This window comes from Schistocerca piceifrons, chromosome 2 (assembly GCF_021461385.2).
Source record: "Schistocerca piceifrons isolate TAMUIC-IGC-003096 chromosome 2, iqSchPice1.1, whole genome shotgun sequence".
NCBI classification, from domain to species: Eukaryota; Metazoa; Arthropoda; class Insecta; order Orthoptera; family Acrididae; genus Schistocerca; species Schistocerca piceifrons.
The window spans coordinates 398,639,309-398,656,970 of NC_060139.1; the positions used below are offsets into that span (position 1 = coordinate 398,639,309).

At 40.5% G+C, this 17,662-nt stretch overlaps 1 protein-coding gene across 1 annotated transcript in view; it reads left to right on the forward strand.

The window, feature by feature from the left end:
- Positions 1–1,482: 1,482 nt before the first annotated feature.
- LOC124776429 (26S proteasome non-ATPase regulatory subunit 10-like) overlaps positions 1,483–17,662 on the forward strand; it is a 56,142-nt gene continuing 39,962 nt past the window's right edge. Inside the window, exons 1-2 of the mRNA XM_047251424.1 lie at positions 1,483–1,612; positions 1,697–1,795. Coding sequence (XP_047107380.1) covers positions 1,511–1,612; positions 1,697–1,795 — 201 coding nt within the window. The 5' untranslated portion in view covers positions 1,483–1,510. The remainder of the gene's footprint in view (positions 1,613–1,696; positions 1,796–17,662) is intronic.

Below are 17,662 nucleotides of genomic sequence, written 5' to 3' on the forward strand. Positions count from 1 at the left end.
GAGGAGAAGGACGCAGCTGGTGGCTCAAACCGAGCATCGTTGTGTCGGCAGGGACGCAGACTGCCGAGTCAACTGCGGCATCCTGACGACGACGCACTCTGCTGGTGTACACGGCCGGCTCGACACAGCGCGTTGCACTGGGTCGCTGGGGCAGTGACTTAAGCATTGCGGAACCCTGTGACGCGGACCGAGGTGAACGACGCACTGTAGTGGAAACGAATAAATCATTTCGAAAGTTCTCGCCGATTTTTAATGCGGCACCCCCTGGCACCCAGCCACTACGTTTGGTGTCAATACGCCACATTTGGCATCTGGTACCACAAGAAGTGTGTGAAATTCTCTTCTCTGGCATGTAATGACATTGTTTTTGCACACACGCAATTTCTTTGTGTTGTTTTGCATTTCTGCCTCCATTCTGTAATATGGAAGCTATCCCTGCAAGCTGCAAACCATTTGAGTCCAATAAATGTCATTTCCTTTTAAGTGTGGAGTCCAGCATCCACGCGTATAAGCTACCACATTGTGTAAATGCACATAACCTGCAAAAAATTGAAAATCATCTTCCAGTGATCACAGTTCCCGCGAAAAAAAACAATTCAGGAATGCCATTCGAATTGAGATCACTTGACTTGAATTGACGTGATGAGCGGTGACGTGACAGACAGTGTGAATACACCTTGACGTGATTGTGCCGTGACATGACGTACCATGAAGACCAGTATGAATTGACTTTTACATTATATACGATGTTAACTAAAAATGTGTGGTTTGTGTGAATTTCGCAGTGCTCTGTACTCGTGATGGGAAGCCAACAAGAGCTATGAAACTGAAAGAGTTTCAAGAGTGTTCCACACTGATCTATTTTTACTACTTGTAATAGATGTGACAATATTATCACAAGTTATTCTTTCAGATGTTTTGTGTACTGATTCTAACACTACAGGATGATGCCCTTTTTATATAATGGAGTTCTGTATATAGCTGGTACAAATAAAAGGAATGTGATTGCAATTCACATGTGGAATGTATCGATAAGTTAATGATGGATTTACAGTGCTGAACTATGGTTTTTAATGTTCGTTTCTTTGTTGAGTATCCTCCCCAGTCCTGATGAGTTTTGCCTCGGTTAGGTATCGAAAATTCTATACAAAAATTATTAGCCTATATAATCGTACGTAACTTATACCTTCTCCCTCCTCTATTTAGATTTCTATCAACTTGTGTCAAGCTTCATGATTTATCTCACTGTATATCATACTTAAAGTAATTTTGATCATGCTGTAAAATATAACCACTAGAAATCTGGCCACAGTGCTTGAAAACGAAGCCTAGCGTTGCGAAATGCTGGCACAAATGGGTAGTATCAATTTCACTTGCATTTTGCAGCCATCGAGCGATTGGTATTGGACTTTTTTGGCGCCAGTGTTGAATGCTTGAAGAATTGAACTAAATTTTACTTTGAGTTGTCAGTGAGTTGTTTTGTGTTATTAGCAATTTATCTTTGAGCAAAATGGCGTCGGGTACGGTGTTTGAATCTGCGTACGTAGGGAACATACTGACTCTGAAAGAAAAAATATCGAAAGATAGTAAAATAATCACCCAAAAAGATGGGGTGAGTTTCCGCTTACGGTAGCATAAACTTCCGTATTATGTGATGCGTAATTGAAGTGTAGTTGGTACTTGTTTTCCTTGACAGGATGGAAGATTGCTGATTCACTGGGCAGCGTTAGGTGGACATGAGTTGATCGTTAATTATCTATTGGAAAACAAATCCCCTGTTGATCCAGCAGATGAGGTAAGCATCAATTGTATTTAGTTACATTATTTGTTAATGGGATATCTCGAAGTTGTATAGTTATTTGTTATTAATTTGGGTAGGCCATATGATGTTTTAAAATTAACGTTATAGCACCGCGGCAAGTCTGTTGTTACTTTTGTGTGGTTTTCATTAGAAATATCGAAACTTCAACGTGTAGAACAACTTACATATTAAAGACATTTGTAAGTTTTCTGTTGTACTCTGCCATTGTACCGGGCAACGTTACTTACGTGTCTGTCAACTAGTGCAACATTTCTGGAGGAGGGAAGGTGGCACACTTACACTCGGTGGGGGGGGGGGGGGGGGGGGCGGAAGCTTCCTAGTTGAGACATACCTCTTGAATGACTTACTCGCTAATAATGGTATTGACCACTGGTGGCAATCAAAAATTGTGTGTGCATTGTTTTAAAAGGGAGGAAAATTATATGCATGAGAGGTTTAGTAGATTCTCACATAATCTGTTTGTAGAAAATGCCATCAAAGAATGTAATTTATGACGTGATAGAAAATGGTATTAGCAAGAACATGATAAATATGAATACAGTTCTGTACTAGTTTCCTGGATATTATGTGAAAAATAATATATCTGCTTGTATTTCAGTGTAAAGGCAGAAAATTCTTAAAGTAAGAATGAGAAAATGATGATATATGTTTTATTCCGGGCCATTGTTCTCATCTAAATTACAGTTGACTAGTTTCACTTTATGGAAATCGATTGTTTTAAACCCAAAAAAGTTGGAAAAATTTTGTGTGACAATCAGGCCTCTTAAAGAAAATTTTGCCATCTTGTCATTAGAATCACTAATAGTTTCTGGATTTTGGTTCTTTGTTTCTAACATACCAGGCACTTCTGGGAATGAATACCCAGACTTAAGATTTTTGCAAATGTTTAAAGTTGGTTAAAATGAAACATTTCAAGAAGACCTACTGGACACTACTGAAAACTGTTGGTGGTGTTGATCTGGTACATATTAAGGTGCTTGTTGACATTACAGTGTTGTAGAATCTCTCATTAAATATTTTCCTATTGTGCCATTTTCCGAATTCTTTGTCACATTTTAACTGCTGTACACATTTAGTTGCAGGGGATGCCTGTAAACGGACACAAGTTTCTGCTGACAGTATAGGAAACAAAAGTTTCCCCTGTGATTCCTCCCCAACCCCCTTCAGAATTCAAATGTATTGTTTTTTACTGCGTAGAAATCATGATTGAAATGCATGTTTAATTCGTCATTGAGACATGTTTTTTCTCTAAAGTTATATTTGAAAAATAGTCTAGTCCAAATTTACAAAAAAAAAAAAAAAAAAAAAAAAAACCACACTATAAATATAACCATTGTGCACCAGTTGATGCAAACAGCACAGTGTAGAAATTAACTATGGCATGTAAGCCAATACAACATTCTTTAATGGGGTGGGTTGAACCTACTGGATGTCTGGTTTTTACTTACACACAATGATGCGTTGTTGAACGATGCAATCAGAAATAAAACAGAACATTAAAAATATTTGTTTTGCTTCTGTATTAGTATTATGGTAGGATGTGGTAACAGAACAAACCTAATTTCTAGGTTAGTTGCAAGGTGATACTTTTGTTGTGAATTGCCAAAGCCAACAAATGTTATTTCGTAGGAGTAGTACCTATAAATTTTTGTGGCATGTTTTATGGAACTTCCTATGGGGCATTGCTTTATCAAAGACACCTTCGTTTTCTTCTCTTGTACTTCTCTCATCCCCCTCCCCCCACTAAACCACCCAACTGCACCTAACAGCCCTACCGTGTTCCTACCACATTCTCACAAGCAGCACTACACCTTCCACCACCCGTACCCTGCTATCAATCCCCCTTCCCACCCTGGCCTTCTTCTTACACCCAACATGCATAGATTTCTTCTCCCATCAGTCTCGTGGTAGCATTGCGCGTGTATGGGATTGGTGGTGACTGTGCTTTCAGTAGAATATTTTTCAGTGAGTTAACGATTTTGGTTTTGTTACGTTGACGTTACTGTAGTTTTTTTCTGTTCATTGTGTGTGAATTTTGGTAAATTGCTTTGTTTATGTCTTCGGTAGGTATGGGTATGACTGACAAGGTCAACAGTTTTGGTTGTCAGCAACGATGGGGACAGCATGTTGTCTCTAGTAAAATGGCATCAGCTATTCGGCCTGTTGTGAAGTGTTACATGGGTCCGGCATCTCTGACCAGGGAAAATATGCAGTGTACATGCTGCTGCTGCACATCAAAGATTTTTCCAAAGTGTGTTTCCCCCCCCCCCCCCCCCCCCCCCCCCCCCCCCCCCGAGTTTTGTTTTCTAAAGTGCCGGGAAATTCTAAGTCGGCGTATAAAACCATAAACATTCAAAAGATTGATAAATTTTACGGTGACGAGGAAAAGTATACTCGCGCATAACACAGGGAAAATGTATTTTCACCTGGGAGAAAGTATATTTTCAACTGAGAGATCTGGGAATTTTTTCCTTGTCCATGTAGACACCCTGCAATAAACCATAAACATTCAAAAGACTGATAAGTTTAACAGTGCCAAGGAAAAGTATACTCTCACATAAGATGGGGAAAAATGTATTTTCACCCGGGAGAAAGTGCAACCACAACGGAGGGGTATCTGTTGAGAGGCCAGACGAAAGTGTGGTTCCTGAAGAGGGGCAGCAGCCTTTTCAATAGTTGCAGGGGCAACAGTCTGGATGATTGACTGATCTGGCCTTGTAACACTAACCAAAACGGCCTTGCTGTGCTGGTACTGCGAACGGCTGAAAGCAAGGGGAAACTACGGCCGTAATTTTTCCCGAGGGCATGCAGCTTTACTGTATGGTTAAATGATGATGGCGTCCTCTTGGGTAAAACATTCCGGAAGTAAAATAGTCCCCCATTCGGATCTCCGGGCGGGGACTACTCGAGAGGTTGTCATTATCAGGAGAAAGAAAACTGGCGTTCTACGGATCGGAACGTGGAATGTCAGATCCCTTAATCGGGCAGGTAGGTTAGAAAATTTAAAAAGGGAAATGGATAGGTTAAAGTTAGATATAGTGAGAATTAGTGAAGTTCGGTGGCAGGAGGAACAAGGCTTCTGGTCAGGTGACTACAGGGCTATAAACACAAAATCAAATAGGGGTAATGCAGGAGTAGGTTTAATAATGAATAGGAAAATAGGAATTGCGGGTAAGCTTCTACAAACAGCATAGTGAACGCATTATTGTGGCCAAGATAAATACGAAGCCCACGCCTACCACAGTAGTACTAGTTTATATGCCAACTAGGTCTGCAGATTAGGAAGAAATTGAAGAAATGTATGATGAAATAAAAGAAATTATTCAGATAGTGAAGGGAGATGAAAATTTAATAGTCATGGGTGACTGGAATTCGTCAGTAGGAAAAGGGAGAGAAGGAAACATAGTAGCTGAATATGGATTGGGGGTAAGAAACGAAAGAGGAACCCGCCTGGTAGAATTTTGCACAGAGCACAACCTAATCACAGCTAACACTTGATTCAAGAATCATAAAAGAAGATTATATACATGGAAGAAGCCTGGAGATACTGACAGGTTTCAGATAGATTATATAATGGTAAGACAGAGATTCAGGAACCAGGTTTTAAATTGTAAGACATTTCCAGGGGCAGATGGGGATTCTGACCACAATCTATTGGTTATGAACTGTATATTAAAACTGAAGAAGCTGCAAAAAGGTGGGAATTTAAGGAGATGGGACCTGGATAAACTGAAAGAACCAGAGGTTGCACAGTGTTTCAGGGAGAGCATAAGGGAACAATTGACAGGAATGTGGGAAAGAAATACAGTAGAAGAAGAATGGGTAGCTTTGAGGGATGCAGTGGTGAAGGCAGCAGAGGAGCAAGAAGGTAAAAAGACGAGGGCTAGTAGAAACTCTTGGGTAAGAGAAGAAATATTGAATTTAATTGATGAAAGGAGAAAATATAAAAATGCAGCAAATGAAGCAGGCAAAAAGGAATACAAACGTCTCAAAACTGATATCGACAGGAAGTGCAAAATGGCTAAGCAGGGATGGCTAGAGGACAAATGTAAGGATGTAGAGGCTTATCTCACTAGGGGTAAGATAGATACTGCCTACAGGAAAATTAAAGAGACCTTTGGAGAAAAGAGAGCCACTTGTATGAATATCAAGAGCTCAGATGGAAACCCAGTTCTAAGCAAAGAAGGGAAAGCAGAAAGGTGGGAGGAGTATATGGAGGGTCTATACAAAAGCGATGTACTTGAGGACAATATTATGGAAATGGAAGAGGATGTAGATGAAGATGAAATGGGAGATATGATACTGCGTGAAGAGTTTGACAGAGCACTGAAAGACCTGAGTCGCAACAAAGCTCCAGGAGTAGACAACATTCCATTAGAACTACTGACAGCCTTGGGAGAGCCAGTCCTGACAAAACTCTACCATCTGGTGAGCAAGATGTATGAGACAGACGAAATACCCTCAGACTTCAAGAAGAATATAATAATTCCAATCCCGAAGAACGCAGGTGTTGACAGATGTGAAAATTACCGAACTATCAGTTTAATAAGTCACAGCTGCAAAATACTAACACGAATTCTTTACAGACGAATGGAAAAACTAGTAGAAGCCGACTTCGGGTAAGATCAGTTTGGATTCCGTAGAAATACTGGAACATGTGAGGCAATACTGACCCTACGCCTTATCTTAGAGGAAAGATTAAGGAAAGGCATACCTACATTTCTAGCATTTGTAGACTTAGAGAAAGCTTTTGACAATGTTGATTGGAATACTCTCTTTCAAATTCTGAAGGTGGCAGGGGTAAAATACAGGGAGCGAAAGGCTATTTACAATTTGTACAGAAAGCAGATGTCAGTTATAAGAGTCGATGGGTATCAAAGGGAAGCAGTGGTTGGGAAGGGAGTGAGACAGGGTTGTAGCCTATCCCCGATGTTATTCAATCTGTATATTGAGCAAGCAGTAAAGGAAACAAAAGAAAAATTCGGAGTAGGTATTAAAATCCATGGAGAAGAAATAAAAACTTTGAGGTTCGCCGATGACATTGTAATTCTGTCAGAGACTGCAAAGGACTTGGAAGAGCAGTTGAACGGAATGGACAGTGTCATGAAAAGAGGGTATAAGATGAACATCAACAAAAGCAAAACGAGGATAATGGAATGTAGTCAAATTAAGTCGAGTGATGCTGAGGGAATTAGATTAGGAAATGAGGCACTTAAAGTAGTAAAGGAGTTTTGCTATTTGGGGAGCAAAATAACTGATGGTGGTCGAAGTAGAGAGGATATAGAATGTAGACTGGCAATGGCAAGGAAAGCATTTCTAAAGAAGAGAAATTTGCTAACATCGAGTATAGGTTTAAGTGTCAGGAAGTCGTTTCTGAAAGTATTTGTATGGAGTGTAGCCATGTATGGAAGTGAAACATGGACGATAAATAGTTGGGACAAGAAGAGAATAGAAGCTTTCGAAATGTGGTGCTACAGAAGAATGCTGAAGATTAGATGAGTAGATCACATAAGTAATAAGGAGGTATTGAATAGAATTGGGGAGAAGAGGAGTTTGTGGCATAACTTGACAAGAAGAAGGGATTGCTTGGTAGGACATGTTCTGAGGCATCAAGGGATCACCAGTTTGGTATTGGAGGGCAGCGTGGAGGGTAAAAATCGTAGAAGGAGACCAAGAGATGAATACACTAAGCAGATTCAGAAGGATGTAGGTTGCAGTAGGTACTGGGAGATCAAGAAGCTTGCACAGGATAGAGTAGCATGGAGAGCTGCATCAAACCAGTCTCAGGACTGAAGACCACAACAACAACAAAATTGTTTGGTGTCCAGTGAACATAAACACAGTCTTTAATGAAACCCCAGAGAAAGAAATCCGCTGGTGTCATGTTTGGGGAGCGAGATGGCCATGCAATTGGCCCGTCACAGCCAATACACTGATCTTTATGCCGAACAGTTGTTGTAGAGTTTGTTTCATGAAACCTAACCACACATCTAGCACACTCTGCCCCGGTGAAAGTAGCACATTTTAACTGTGCACCACACTCATGCTCCAGGTGGCAGAACAGGGTACTGACGCGCTACATGAATCAAACTTGATGATGTTGTATGCTACAAAATGACATATCCTCTGATTCTGTACATTATCACAATAAATTTTCACATCATTCCAACGCAGTAAAGTCCTTTTCGACTCAACCTGTACTTAGGATAAAGCTGTATATTGGTTGACTCTTGGAACTTTAACAGTAAACAACACCATGATGCCTCTCATGCAGCACCTGCCATTGGATTTGGCTGAGCATCTGTGTGATGCTTTCACATTTTCTAAATGAACTTGTAATGAAACACTCTTGTGTTCTTTGGATCTTCCCTGTTTCCTCTATCAATCTTATCTGGTACTGATCCCAGACTAATGAGCAATATTGAAGTATTGGTCAAACAAGACTTTTTAAAGCTACTTCGTATGTGAGTGGCTACTGTGGATTCTTTCAACAAATTTGTCTGGTATCCGCCTTACTTGCAAGTAGTTTGTTTCTTTCAACAAATTTGTCTGGTATCCGCCTTACTTGCAAGTAGTTTGTTTGGTCGTTTCACATTAAATCTCTCCATACTCATTTTCCTTGATTGCATTTTATATAGTGAAAATTAATGACCGAGTAACACTCCCTTGGGGTGTATCTGAAATTACTTTGCATCTGCTGACACAGCATCAATGTGGGTGCCAGTACTTACTGCTTTGGGATCTCGTGGATGAACAGAGCGGGATGGCTTACACGCAATTGGAACCCATGTTGATTGCTACAGAGGAGATTTTTGGTCTCCAGAATTTCCATGTGGAAACATAAAACATGCTCCAGAATTCTACAAATGACCAAACTCAGAAACTTATACCTATAGTTTTGTGCATGTGTTCGACTAACTGTCTTGAAAACAGGAATGACCTGCACTCTTTTTTCCAATCACTAGGAACACTTCACACATCCAATGACCTACAGTACGCTGCTTCTAGAAGGGGAGCAATTTCTTTCAAATACTGTTTATGTAATTTTATTGGTATCCCATGAACTAGAGTACTTTTTCCTTTGTTTAGTGATTTCAGTTGATTTTTCTATCCTGTGGTCACTTATTTCAGTATCCTCAGATGAATTCACAATTGCAGATAATGGCTACCATCAGCTGTAGAATGGAATGACAATGAAAATTTGTTCCGGTCCGGGACTTGAACCCGCATTTCCTGCTTATCGTGAGCGGTCACCTTACCATTTGGCTATCCGTGCATGACTCATGGCCAAACCCAAACTTCAATATGTTGTCAACCATGATGTTGTATGCTACAAAATGACACATCCTCTGCTTCTTTAAGTTATCACAATAAATTTTCACATGATTCCAAAGCCAGGAAGTTTCATATCAGTTCACACTCTGCTGCAGATTGAAAATTTCATTCTGGAAGCATCCCCCCATGTGTCTGCAATATCCTTTCTTCCAGAAGAGCTTCTTGGAAGTTTGGAAGGTAGGAGACAAGGTACTGGCAGAATTAAAGCTGTGAGGACGGGTCATTGAGTCGTGCTTGGGTATCTCAGATGGTAGAGCACTTGACTGGTTCGGTACACAGTTTTAATCTGCCAGGAAGTTACATACGGCCCTCTTTGTGTGTTTATAGCTTATAGCTTTTAAGTTTATCAAGCACAGCTGCCTGTCAGCCTGGTGTTGGCCAGACCTCTGGTACAGGTTTTCTTTCTTTCTTATTTTCCATTTACCTTCCATGTTATTGTAGAAGGGTCCATAGATTTTACAAAGTACCTTTCTTTCTAATGCACATGTTGAATCTTCTATTGTTGCTGATGTCGCCCAAGTTTCACAACTCTTATAAGTACTGGCCTCACCAGTCTCATGTACAGACTGACTTTGATCTTCTGAGATATCAGACGAGATTTAAAAAGATTGTTCAGACTAAAGAACATGCGATTAGCACTTGTTATGCGTTGATGTACTTCTTTTGTCACGTCTCTTTTGTTGGTTAATATTGAGCCCAGGTACTTGACCTCTTCAACTCGTTCAAAGGTATGCCCGTCTACAACAAAGGAAGGAGGGAGAACTCAACAATGTGATACTCAAAGATATTTAGTTTTGTCCTCGTTCAAGTCCAAGCCAATTTCCTTTGCATTTTGGAGGAATCAGGAAGTATCAGCACACATTTGCTCTAGTGTGTCGCCAAGGATCACATCAGCAAATTCCAGAATTGTCTGCTCCCCCCATCTCCATTTCCTTGGTTCAGAAATTGTAACAGCTTACTTTTTTCCAAGGCCAAGTTGATAATATTGGCACCAATGGATCTCCTTGTCTCAGTCCGTTTTGTATAGTGAAAGGTGGTGACAGTTGGTTGCCAAAACGTACTTTAGAAGTTGACTGGGAGTAGCAAGCTGCAATTAGATAAATGTATTTTGATGGGATGCCAAGTTCCTCTTATGTTTCCCATAATGTGACGCGGTCAGTGCTGTCATAAGCTTGTCGAAAATCGATGAAGATGAGGTGTAGTTCCTGATTGAACTCATATAATTTTTCTATCAGCTGCCTCAAAGTAAATATGCGGTCAATGGTAGACCGTCCGGGGATGAACCCACATTGATATGTGCCTGCAATTCCTTCAGCCAGTGGTTTCATTCGGTTTAGCAGCAGAGTTGTAAAGACTTTGTATCCAATTTCAAGAAGTGAAATTCATCGGTAGTTGGATACTTAGGTAGCATCACCTGTCTTGTAGATGGGACCTATAATTGTTCCCTTCCATTCTTCAGGAATTATTTCTGTTGTCCAGACGGTGGATATTAATTGTTTCAATGCATCCATCAGTGGTTGTCCTCCCAAGTGAAGCATCTCAGCTGTGGTACCACTACCTCCTGGGCCTTGTTGTTGAGTAGTTTTAGGGCAACACTGATTTCTCCCTCTGATGGTTCAGGAACTTCTACTCTATCAAAACGGGCTCCCGTCTGAGTTGTCACAGTCAGTGGAATGTCCCGATTCAATAGGTTCTCAAAATGTTGTTTAAATAGGTTTTCTTGCTCTTCTGGCAGTACCACTTCACCAGTCTCATCTGTTAGAACCGGTGTATGTTGTCGGTAGACACATCTGGCAAATCTTGAGGCCAGGAAAAATGAGCGTGATGACTTTGCTTCTTCTACTACTTCAAACAGTCTTTTATGGTGTTCTCGCTTCTTCTTTCTCATGAATTTGTCCGTGTTATGACACACTTCACAGTAGGCTACCCTTGCTTCTTCTGAGAGTTTTTCTAACTACTGTATCCTCTTCACTGTTCTCATCCCAAGAGATTCTCGACATTCTCCATCGAACCAAGGTTTACTTCTCTGTTGTGGATGGCAAGCAAGTCTCCTCCTGCACTCTGTAACACTGCATTCCTCAACACCCACTTGTGTCTTCCACGTTGGTAGCATTCTCCGATATTGCGAGGTTTTCTGCAATTTTATCTTGATAGCGTTGTCTCACTTCTACATCTTCCAACTTATCCTTGTCAAAGTGGGCCATCTTTTCACAATTTCTTTGCCACTTGGTAGATAGTTTCAGGTGTAGTTTGACTACCGCCAGGAAATGATCGGAATTCATATCTGCCCCGCAGAAGGATCACATTACTATGATGTCCTCGGTCAACAAGAACATGGTCAATCTGATTCACCATACTTCAATCTGGGGATATCCAGGTAACTTTATGTACTACTTTGTGGGGAAAGTATGTGCTTCTAATGGTTATTCTCCTTGCCTCGGCGAAGTCTACCAGTTTGATACCCTTCTATGCATTTGCTATTATGTTTATCATTTGCTCATTTCTGTAACTGGCCAGTGCTGACGATTGCAGTACCTGTTATGCTGTTGTTACAAATGAGGCTATCCTTTTTCACGTATGCTTTAATAAAATGCTCTACTCTCTCCATCCCAGTCTTTAGGGCATGTTTATTTGGTTCCTAATTATAAAGTGTTCTATGTACTCTTGATAATGTGGCACGCACCACTGTCACTTGTTATTTCGTTAACCTTAGTAATGCTTCTGAGTTTCTCTCTATGGCATCTATACGTTCTTTTTGTGCTATGTAGCATCTGTTTCATCCAGTGTGCCAAAAACTATTTTACTTACTTGGCCTATAAAGTTAACGTCTCCCCTTTTTCTTTGTGTGTCATGTATTGTCAGCTGCTGTACTAGTTACTGCAGGTCTGTAATTTTTTCGGCATGGACCGGTTGGTCTAATACCCGACACTCCATTACTCTTACATTCAGTTGCTGTAACGTACCTCTGCACCTTTATACTGCTGCCTTACTGTCATTCAGCCTTTCGAAAACACACTATAACAGAGTCCAGGTTTACACATGTCACTGTTCTCCATGTGATAATGTATATCTTAATTTGTCCTACATTGTCATAATATAAACCTGAAGATGTTGGAAACTGCACAGCTTGAAAGTCATTCGGCGAAAATGCTGATGTAGATTGTGTAGTTGTTACTACTATTATGAGGAGTTGAAATATTTTCCACCTGAGTGCCATACCTGAAAGTTAAAAGAAATGTTTCAGCCTATTGGCAAGTCCCTTTGTTTCCTTATTTCTTTTAATTCTTATTATTATGTTCAATACTTCGAATGGACCTATCCATTGTAAATCTAATTTTTTGGATCTGCCACATGTTACTGATTCATCGTATGGCAACACCCTGTCTCCTACTTTGAACTTTTGTGTTTTGGCTCTTATCGTACTGTTCCTTACCGGTTTTCGTATGTGTTACTGCTGACTCCCTTGCTGTTTGGTGGGCATCCTGCATTTTTACTTGTAGATATGATTCATAATCGTAATTTACCTGCACTGACTCTTATTGCAGTACTCTTTATATATTTGCTTTTTGTCCAAGCAGCAGTTAGAATGGTGTGTACCATGTGCTGCTGTGTGGTGTAGTTATGAACACAAATATTATATATGGTACCCACTTGTGCCATAAACTTTGATCATTGTTACAAAGTGTCTTAGGTATTCAGCAAGTGTTTGATGGCTTCTTCCAAGACACCATTAGATCTGGGTGATAAGCTGTAGTAGTTTGTACATGATTTAACCTTTAACAAATTACACACTTGTCTGAAAAATCATGTAAGAAATTCAAACCATGGTCTGTTAGAAGCACCGATGGGATTTTCTTATCGTAGGTAATATTTCATGCCTTTCAATCGGAACTGAACGTAAACTTACTTAAATCATCCTGAAATATTAACATGCACCTTTTACCTGTACTTGATGTGTCTCCTGGATATACAATGCCCACTGAACATTTTTCAAACACAGTCTCAGCTGTGTCCGTAATTTTTAAGGGTAGGCTTGCATGTGCTTATTTATTTGACAGGACAGACACTTCCGTATGTAATCCTTACTGTTGTGCTTCTTTCTGCGCCTCTGCTTGTAAACCTTTATTCTTTCTAATGTCCTATGCATTCCTTGATGCCTTTCCAAAGGATTATCGTACATCTCTCTTAATATATTCTCCTTCTTTTGGATACAAATTTCTTCTTCGCCATCGCGCTACTTACACTTTGGGGACATTCATAGGATCACTGTTTCCATTTGCTTCTGTAGCCTGTTTTTTTCTGTGTCTACCTTCCGTTTCACATCTATGTTTTCATACTCTACAGGCTTCGTTTTGGTTGGAACATCTGCAGTACTGTTTAGCCTTCCTGGTTTGTATATTACTTCGTAATCATATTGTTCGAGCTTCAGTCTCCATTTCAGAATATTGTACATCTCTCTTAATATATTCTCCTTCGTTTGGATACAAATTTCTGCTTCGCCATCGCTTTCACTTTCTATTCTGGCGCTACTTACACACTTTGGGGACATTCATAGGATCCCTGTTTCCATTTGCTTCTGTAGCACGTTTTTCTCTGTGTCTACCTTCCGTTTCACATCTACGTTTTCATACTCTACAGGCTTAGTTTTGGTTGGAGCATCTGCAGTACTGTTTAGCCTTCCTGGTTTGTATATTACTTCGTAATCATATTGTTTGAGCTTCAGTCTCCATTTCAGAAGTCGTGAAGTCGGATCCTTTTCACTGAAGATCCATGTCTGGTTACTACTGTAAACCTTCGTCCATATATGTACAGTCGGAACTGTTTCACAGCATGTAGAATAGCCAACAATTCTTTTTCAGTGGTGCTATAATTTAGTTCTGGTTTGTTTAATGGTTTGGAATCGAATGTGAAGGGCAAGTCTTCACCAAATTTCTTTCTTTGTTCCTTCAGTTCTTCAAAAACAGTATTTTACTTTTCACCCCAGTTATACTCATCTCCTTTCTTTAATAACTCATGTGGAGGCTTTGCAATATTGTGGAAGTGTTCTATGAACTGATGGTAGTATCCAGTTAATCCTAAGAACCCTTTCAGTTCTTTCATTGTTCTTGGCTGTAGGAAGAACTTTACCTCCTCCACCTTTGCCATGCCCAGTGAGATTCGCTTGTCCACAGTACAATGACCTAGAAAGATCACTTCTTTCCTTAGGAACTCTTACTTCTCCAGTTGCAACTTCAAGGAATATTCTTGTAATCCATCAAAGATTTCACGGCTCTTCTCATTATGTTCCTGTAGGTTTCTTCTGTAGCACACTATACCGTCTAAATAGACAAAACATTTTACTCCTTGCAGCCCTGCCAAAACTGTATGCATCAGTCACTGGAAACGCACTGGGGCTCCTTTCAGTCCCAGTGGAATTCTCTTATATTCGTAATTCTGATAATTTGAACTGAATACAGTTTCCTGTCTGTCCTTCTCATCCATCAATATTTGATGGTATCCACTTGCAAGATCAAGCATTGAGAAGTACTTTTCTCCCTCTAGTAGATCCAAGCTGTCAGTGATATTTGGTAGCAGAAATGCATCGCCAGCTGTAATATCATTTAATTGCCTGCTGTTCAATATGATTCTCTGCTTCTATTAGCCACTGGCATGAATGAGGAGTAATAGTGTGTTCCAGGTGCTCTTGCTTTCAACAGTTATGTCATCTTTCAGCATATGATCAATTTGCTCTTTTTAAAACTTCTTTTTGCACTTTAGGGATATGGCACAGTTTAGCATTTATACCATACTTGCACGTTTCGTATCTATCAGTATTCTGTGCTGTACTGCGGTTGTGTCACCTGGTAGGTGGAATACATCTCCATACTCGGTACACACCTCCACTAATGCACTCCTTTCTTCTGCATTTAAATGATCAGTTCCCAACTGTTTCCACAAAACGTTAGTGCAACTTTTCGTTTTGTCTGTGACTTCCTTAATGCCTTTTATTTCTTTTGCTCTTACTGGTGGATCTGATTCCTCTGTCAGCAGCCTGACAGTCTTCAACTGAACGTTTGTCTTTGGATAAATTCAATGTGTCTGCCATTTCAAACACTCACTAACAATTCAGGTAGGTGCACCCTATGTGTTCAGTCTCCTGTCTTGGAATAACCAATTCCCTTTCGCTTTCTCATGGTACCTTGCCTTCCACTCTCCGTTACATTACATTTTCTTTTCAGGGAAGCCATTTCCCTGTTGGATTCTTGATCTGCTTCAAACCCATTACGTTACGGTTCCTCCTCTACTATCAAGAGTATGTGTAACCTTTGTACTCTTAAGACCTCCGTCCGCATTGTCTAACTTAACTTTATACTCAGTTATGAAGTCTCGACCTATTAGTTCGTCATATGGAATATCTAAACTTGGTACGTACATGTGAAACTTACGTCCAACTTTCCTGGCACTTCCAACACTTCCTACACTTTCCACCACACCTATTGTGCTCACACCTTCACTGGCAACACCCTTCAGCAGAAGCCTTTCTGCTTCATTTAATTGGAGTGTTCACAGGCATACTATTTTTTATCAGGAGAGAGAACTGTGTTCCCATGTCTGTTAACAATTTTAATTCCTTTCATAATTCTGCACAATATAATGTTAAAACATTGTTTTCCATTGGACATGCTATCACCCTGATTGTAGGTGTATTTAGTGTGAAAACACCTGACTGTGCAGCCTTGCTGCCCTTTAGTTTTCCTGTACCAATTTGCCTATTGTACTCAATATTGACACCCGGCCTTTTCTCCAGGCATGCCAGGGTCTTTTTTGACAATCCTTAGTGTAATGGCCTTGCGCTTACAGTTGAAACACGCTATGTCTTTTACACTCAGGCATGTTACGCCACAATTACCCGGTAGATTACATTGCGGGCATCTCCATTCCCTTAGTCCTCCGTCAGTTTCTCTGTGATTACCCCAGAATTCCCTGACATCTGTTGGCGTCATTTTCTACAATCTTGTCCCTCATTTACTGTCGGCATTGGTGTGACCCGGCATGTCACATACATAGCAAAAATTTGTAAACTCTTTGCCCATCATGACTTGGACCCTGCCCTCGTGTTTATTTTTTCTGCGCTTACTTGCAATGTGTCCTCTCAAGCCACACATGAAGCATTTCAAATTTTGAATTTCCTTTGGTCTTTTCATCATGTCCATTCTGCGATTAAATTTTATCCTTGGGGCTTATTCCCAGCTCTCTTATTGATATATTGCACTTTCTGCCTGCAGGGCTAACCCTACTGCTGTTGCTAGTCCGGTCTTGTCTCCTTGGTTTCTTACTATTGGTTGAATCCTATTGTTACTTAGACCCTGAAGAGAGCAAGCTCTTCCCAAGGAGTACGCAAACTCTATGGTTCCCTTTTACATTCTCTTGACTTGAAACCCGACTTACAGCTTCCCTGAAATCTCTTTACATTTCGTTGATTCTACTTTTCCACAAAGAAATCTGCTTGCCTTGCCCTTGCCTTGCGTGAAATATCTTAGAAGCTTAGAAATTTATCATCCTTTTTCGTGAGTAATTTCCTTCCACAACATGCTTCACTTCCTCCCATGTGCCCATTCTTTCAAACACTTGCAGTCGCAACCTTTCCTCATCAGTTATTTTTGCTTTATCAAAATTCAGTAGGATTTCATGTTCCCGTGGCTTGACCAAATTAAATGTCCTTTGCATATTGCTACGAAGATAAAATGTAAAATGTGGTTGACAACCGCACGTCATTCACTGAAACAGATACCAGTTGGATTATCAATAATGAATACAACAGAATGGAAATAGATAAAGCAGTAGGTGGCTGACCTTGGAGTTCTGCATTCAACAGAAGTGGCCCTACATCTGCATCAATTTAGTCAACACTATCTGCTACTTTCCCGATGGGTGTGAACCCTTCACCATCTTGGCTTCATGTGATGGCCTGTGTTCACTTTGGCCTTCATTCAGTTTCTAAGAATACTACTCCAGCCTCTCTCTATCTGCTTCAGTTACATTACCTTCACATGGAACTTTGCGATAGTACCTTTGTGTACACTGATGGCTCTCGGACTGACAGTGGTGTCGGGTGTGCCTTCATCATTGGCACCAACGTTTTTCGGTATCTGCTTCGGGAACACTTCTCAGTGTTTACAGCAGAGCTCTTCGCTCTGTTTCAGGCCATGTAGTACATTCGATGTCACAGGCTTTTCAATTGCTTCATTTGCTCCTATTCTCCAAGTGCCTTCAAAGCCTCTGCATGTTGTACACTGTCCAACCCTTAGTGCAATGGGTCCAGGAAAGCTGTCGCTTGCTCACTCTTGATGGTGTCACTGTGATGTTTATCTGGATTCCTGGCCACGTCGGTCTGACAGGAAATGAGGCTGCTAATGCTGTTGCTAGTTCAGGGGCTCCGTTTCTCTATGGTGTATTTTATAGACCTTTCTCCATGTCCCTGGTTTTAGCTGTCTTCTCTTTCGTCATTTTCTACAGTCCTAACAT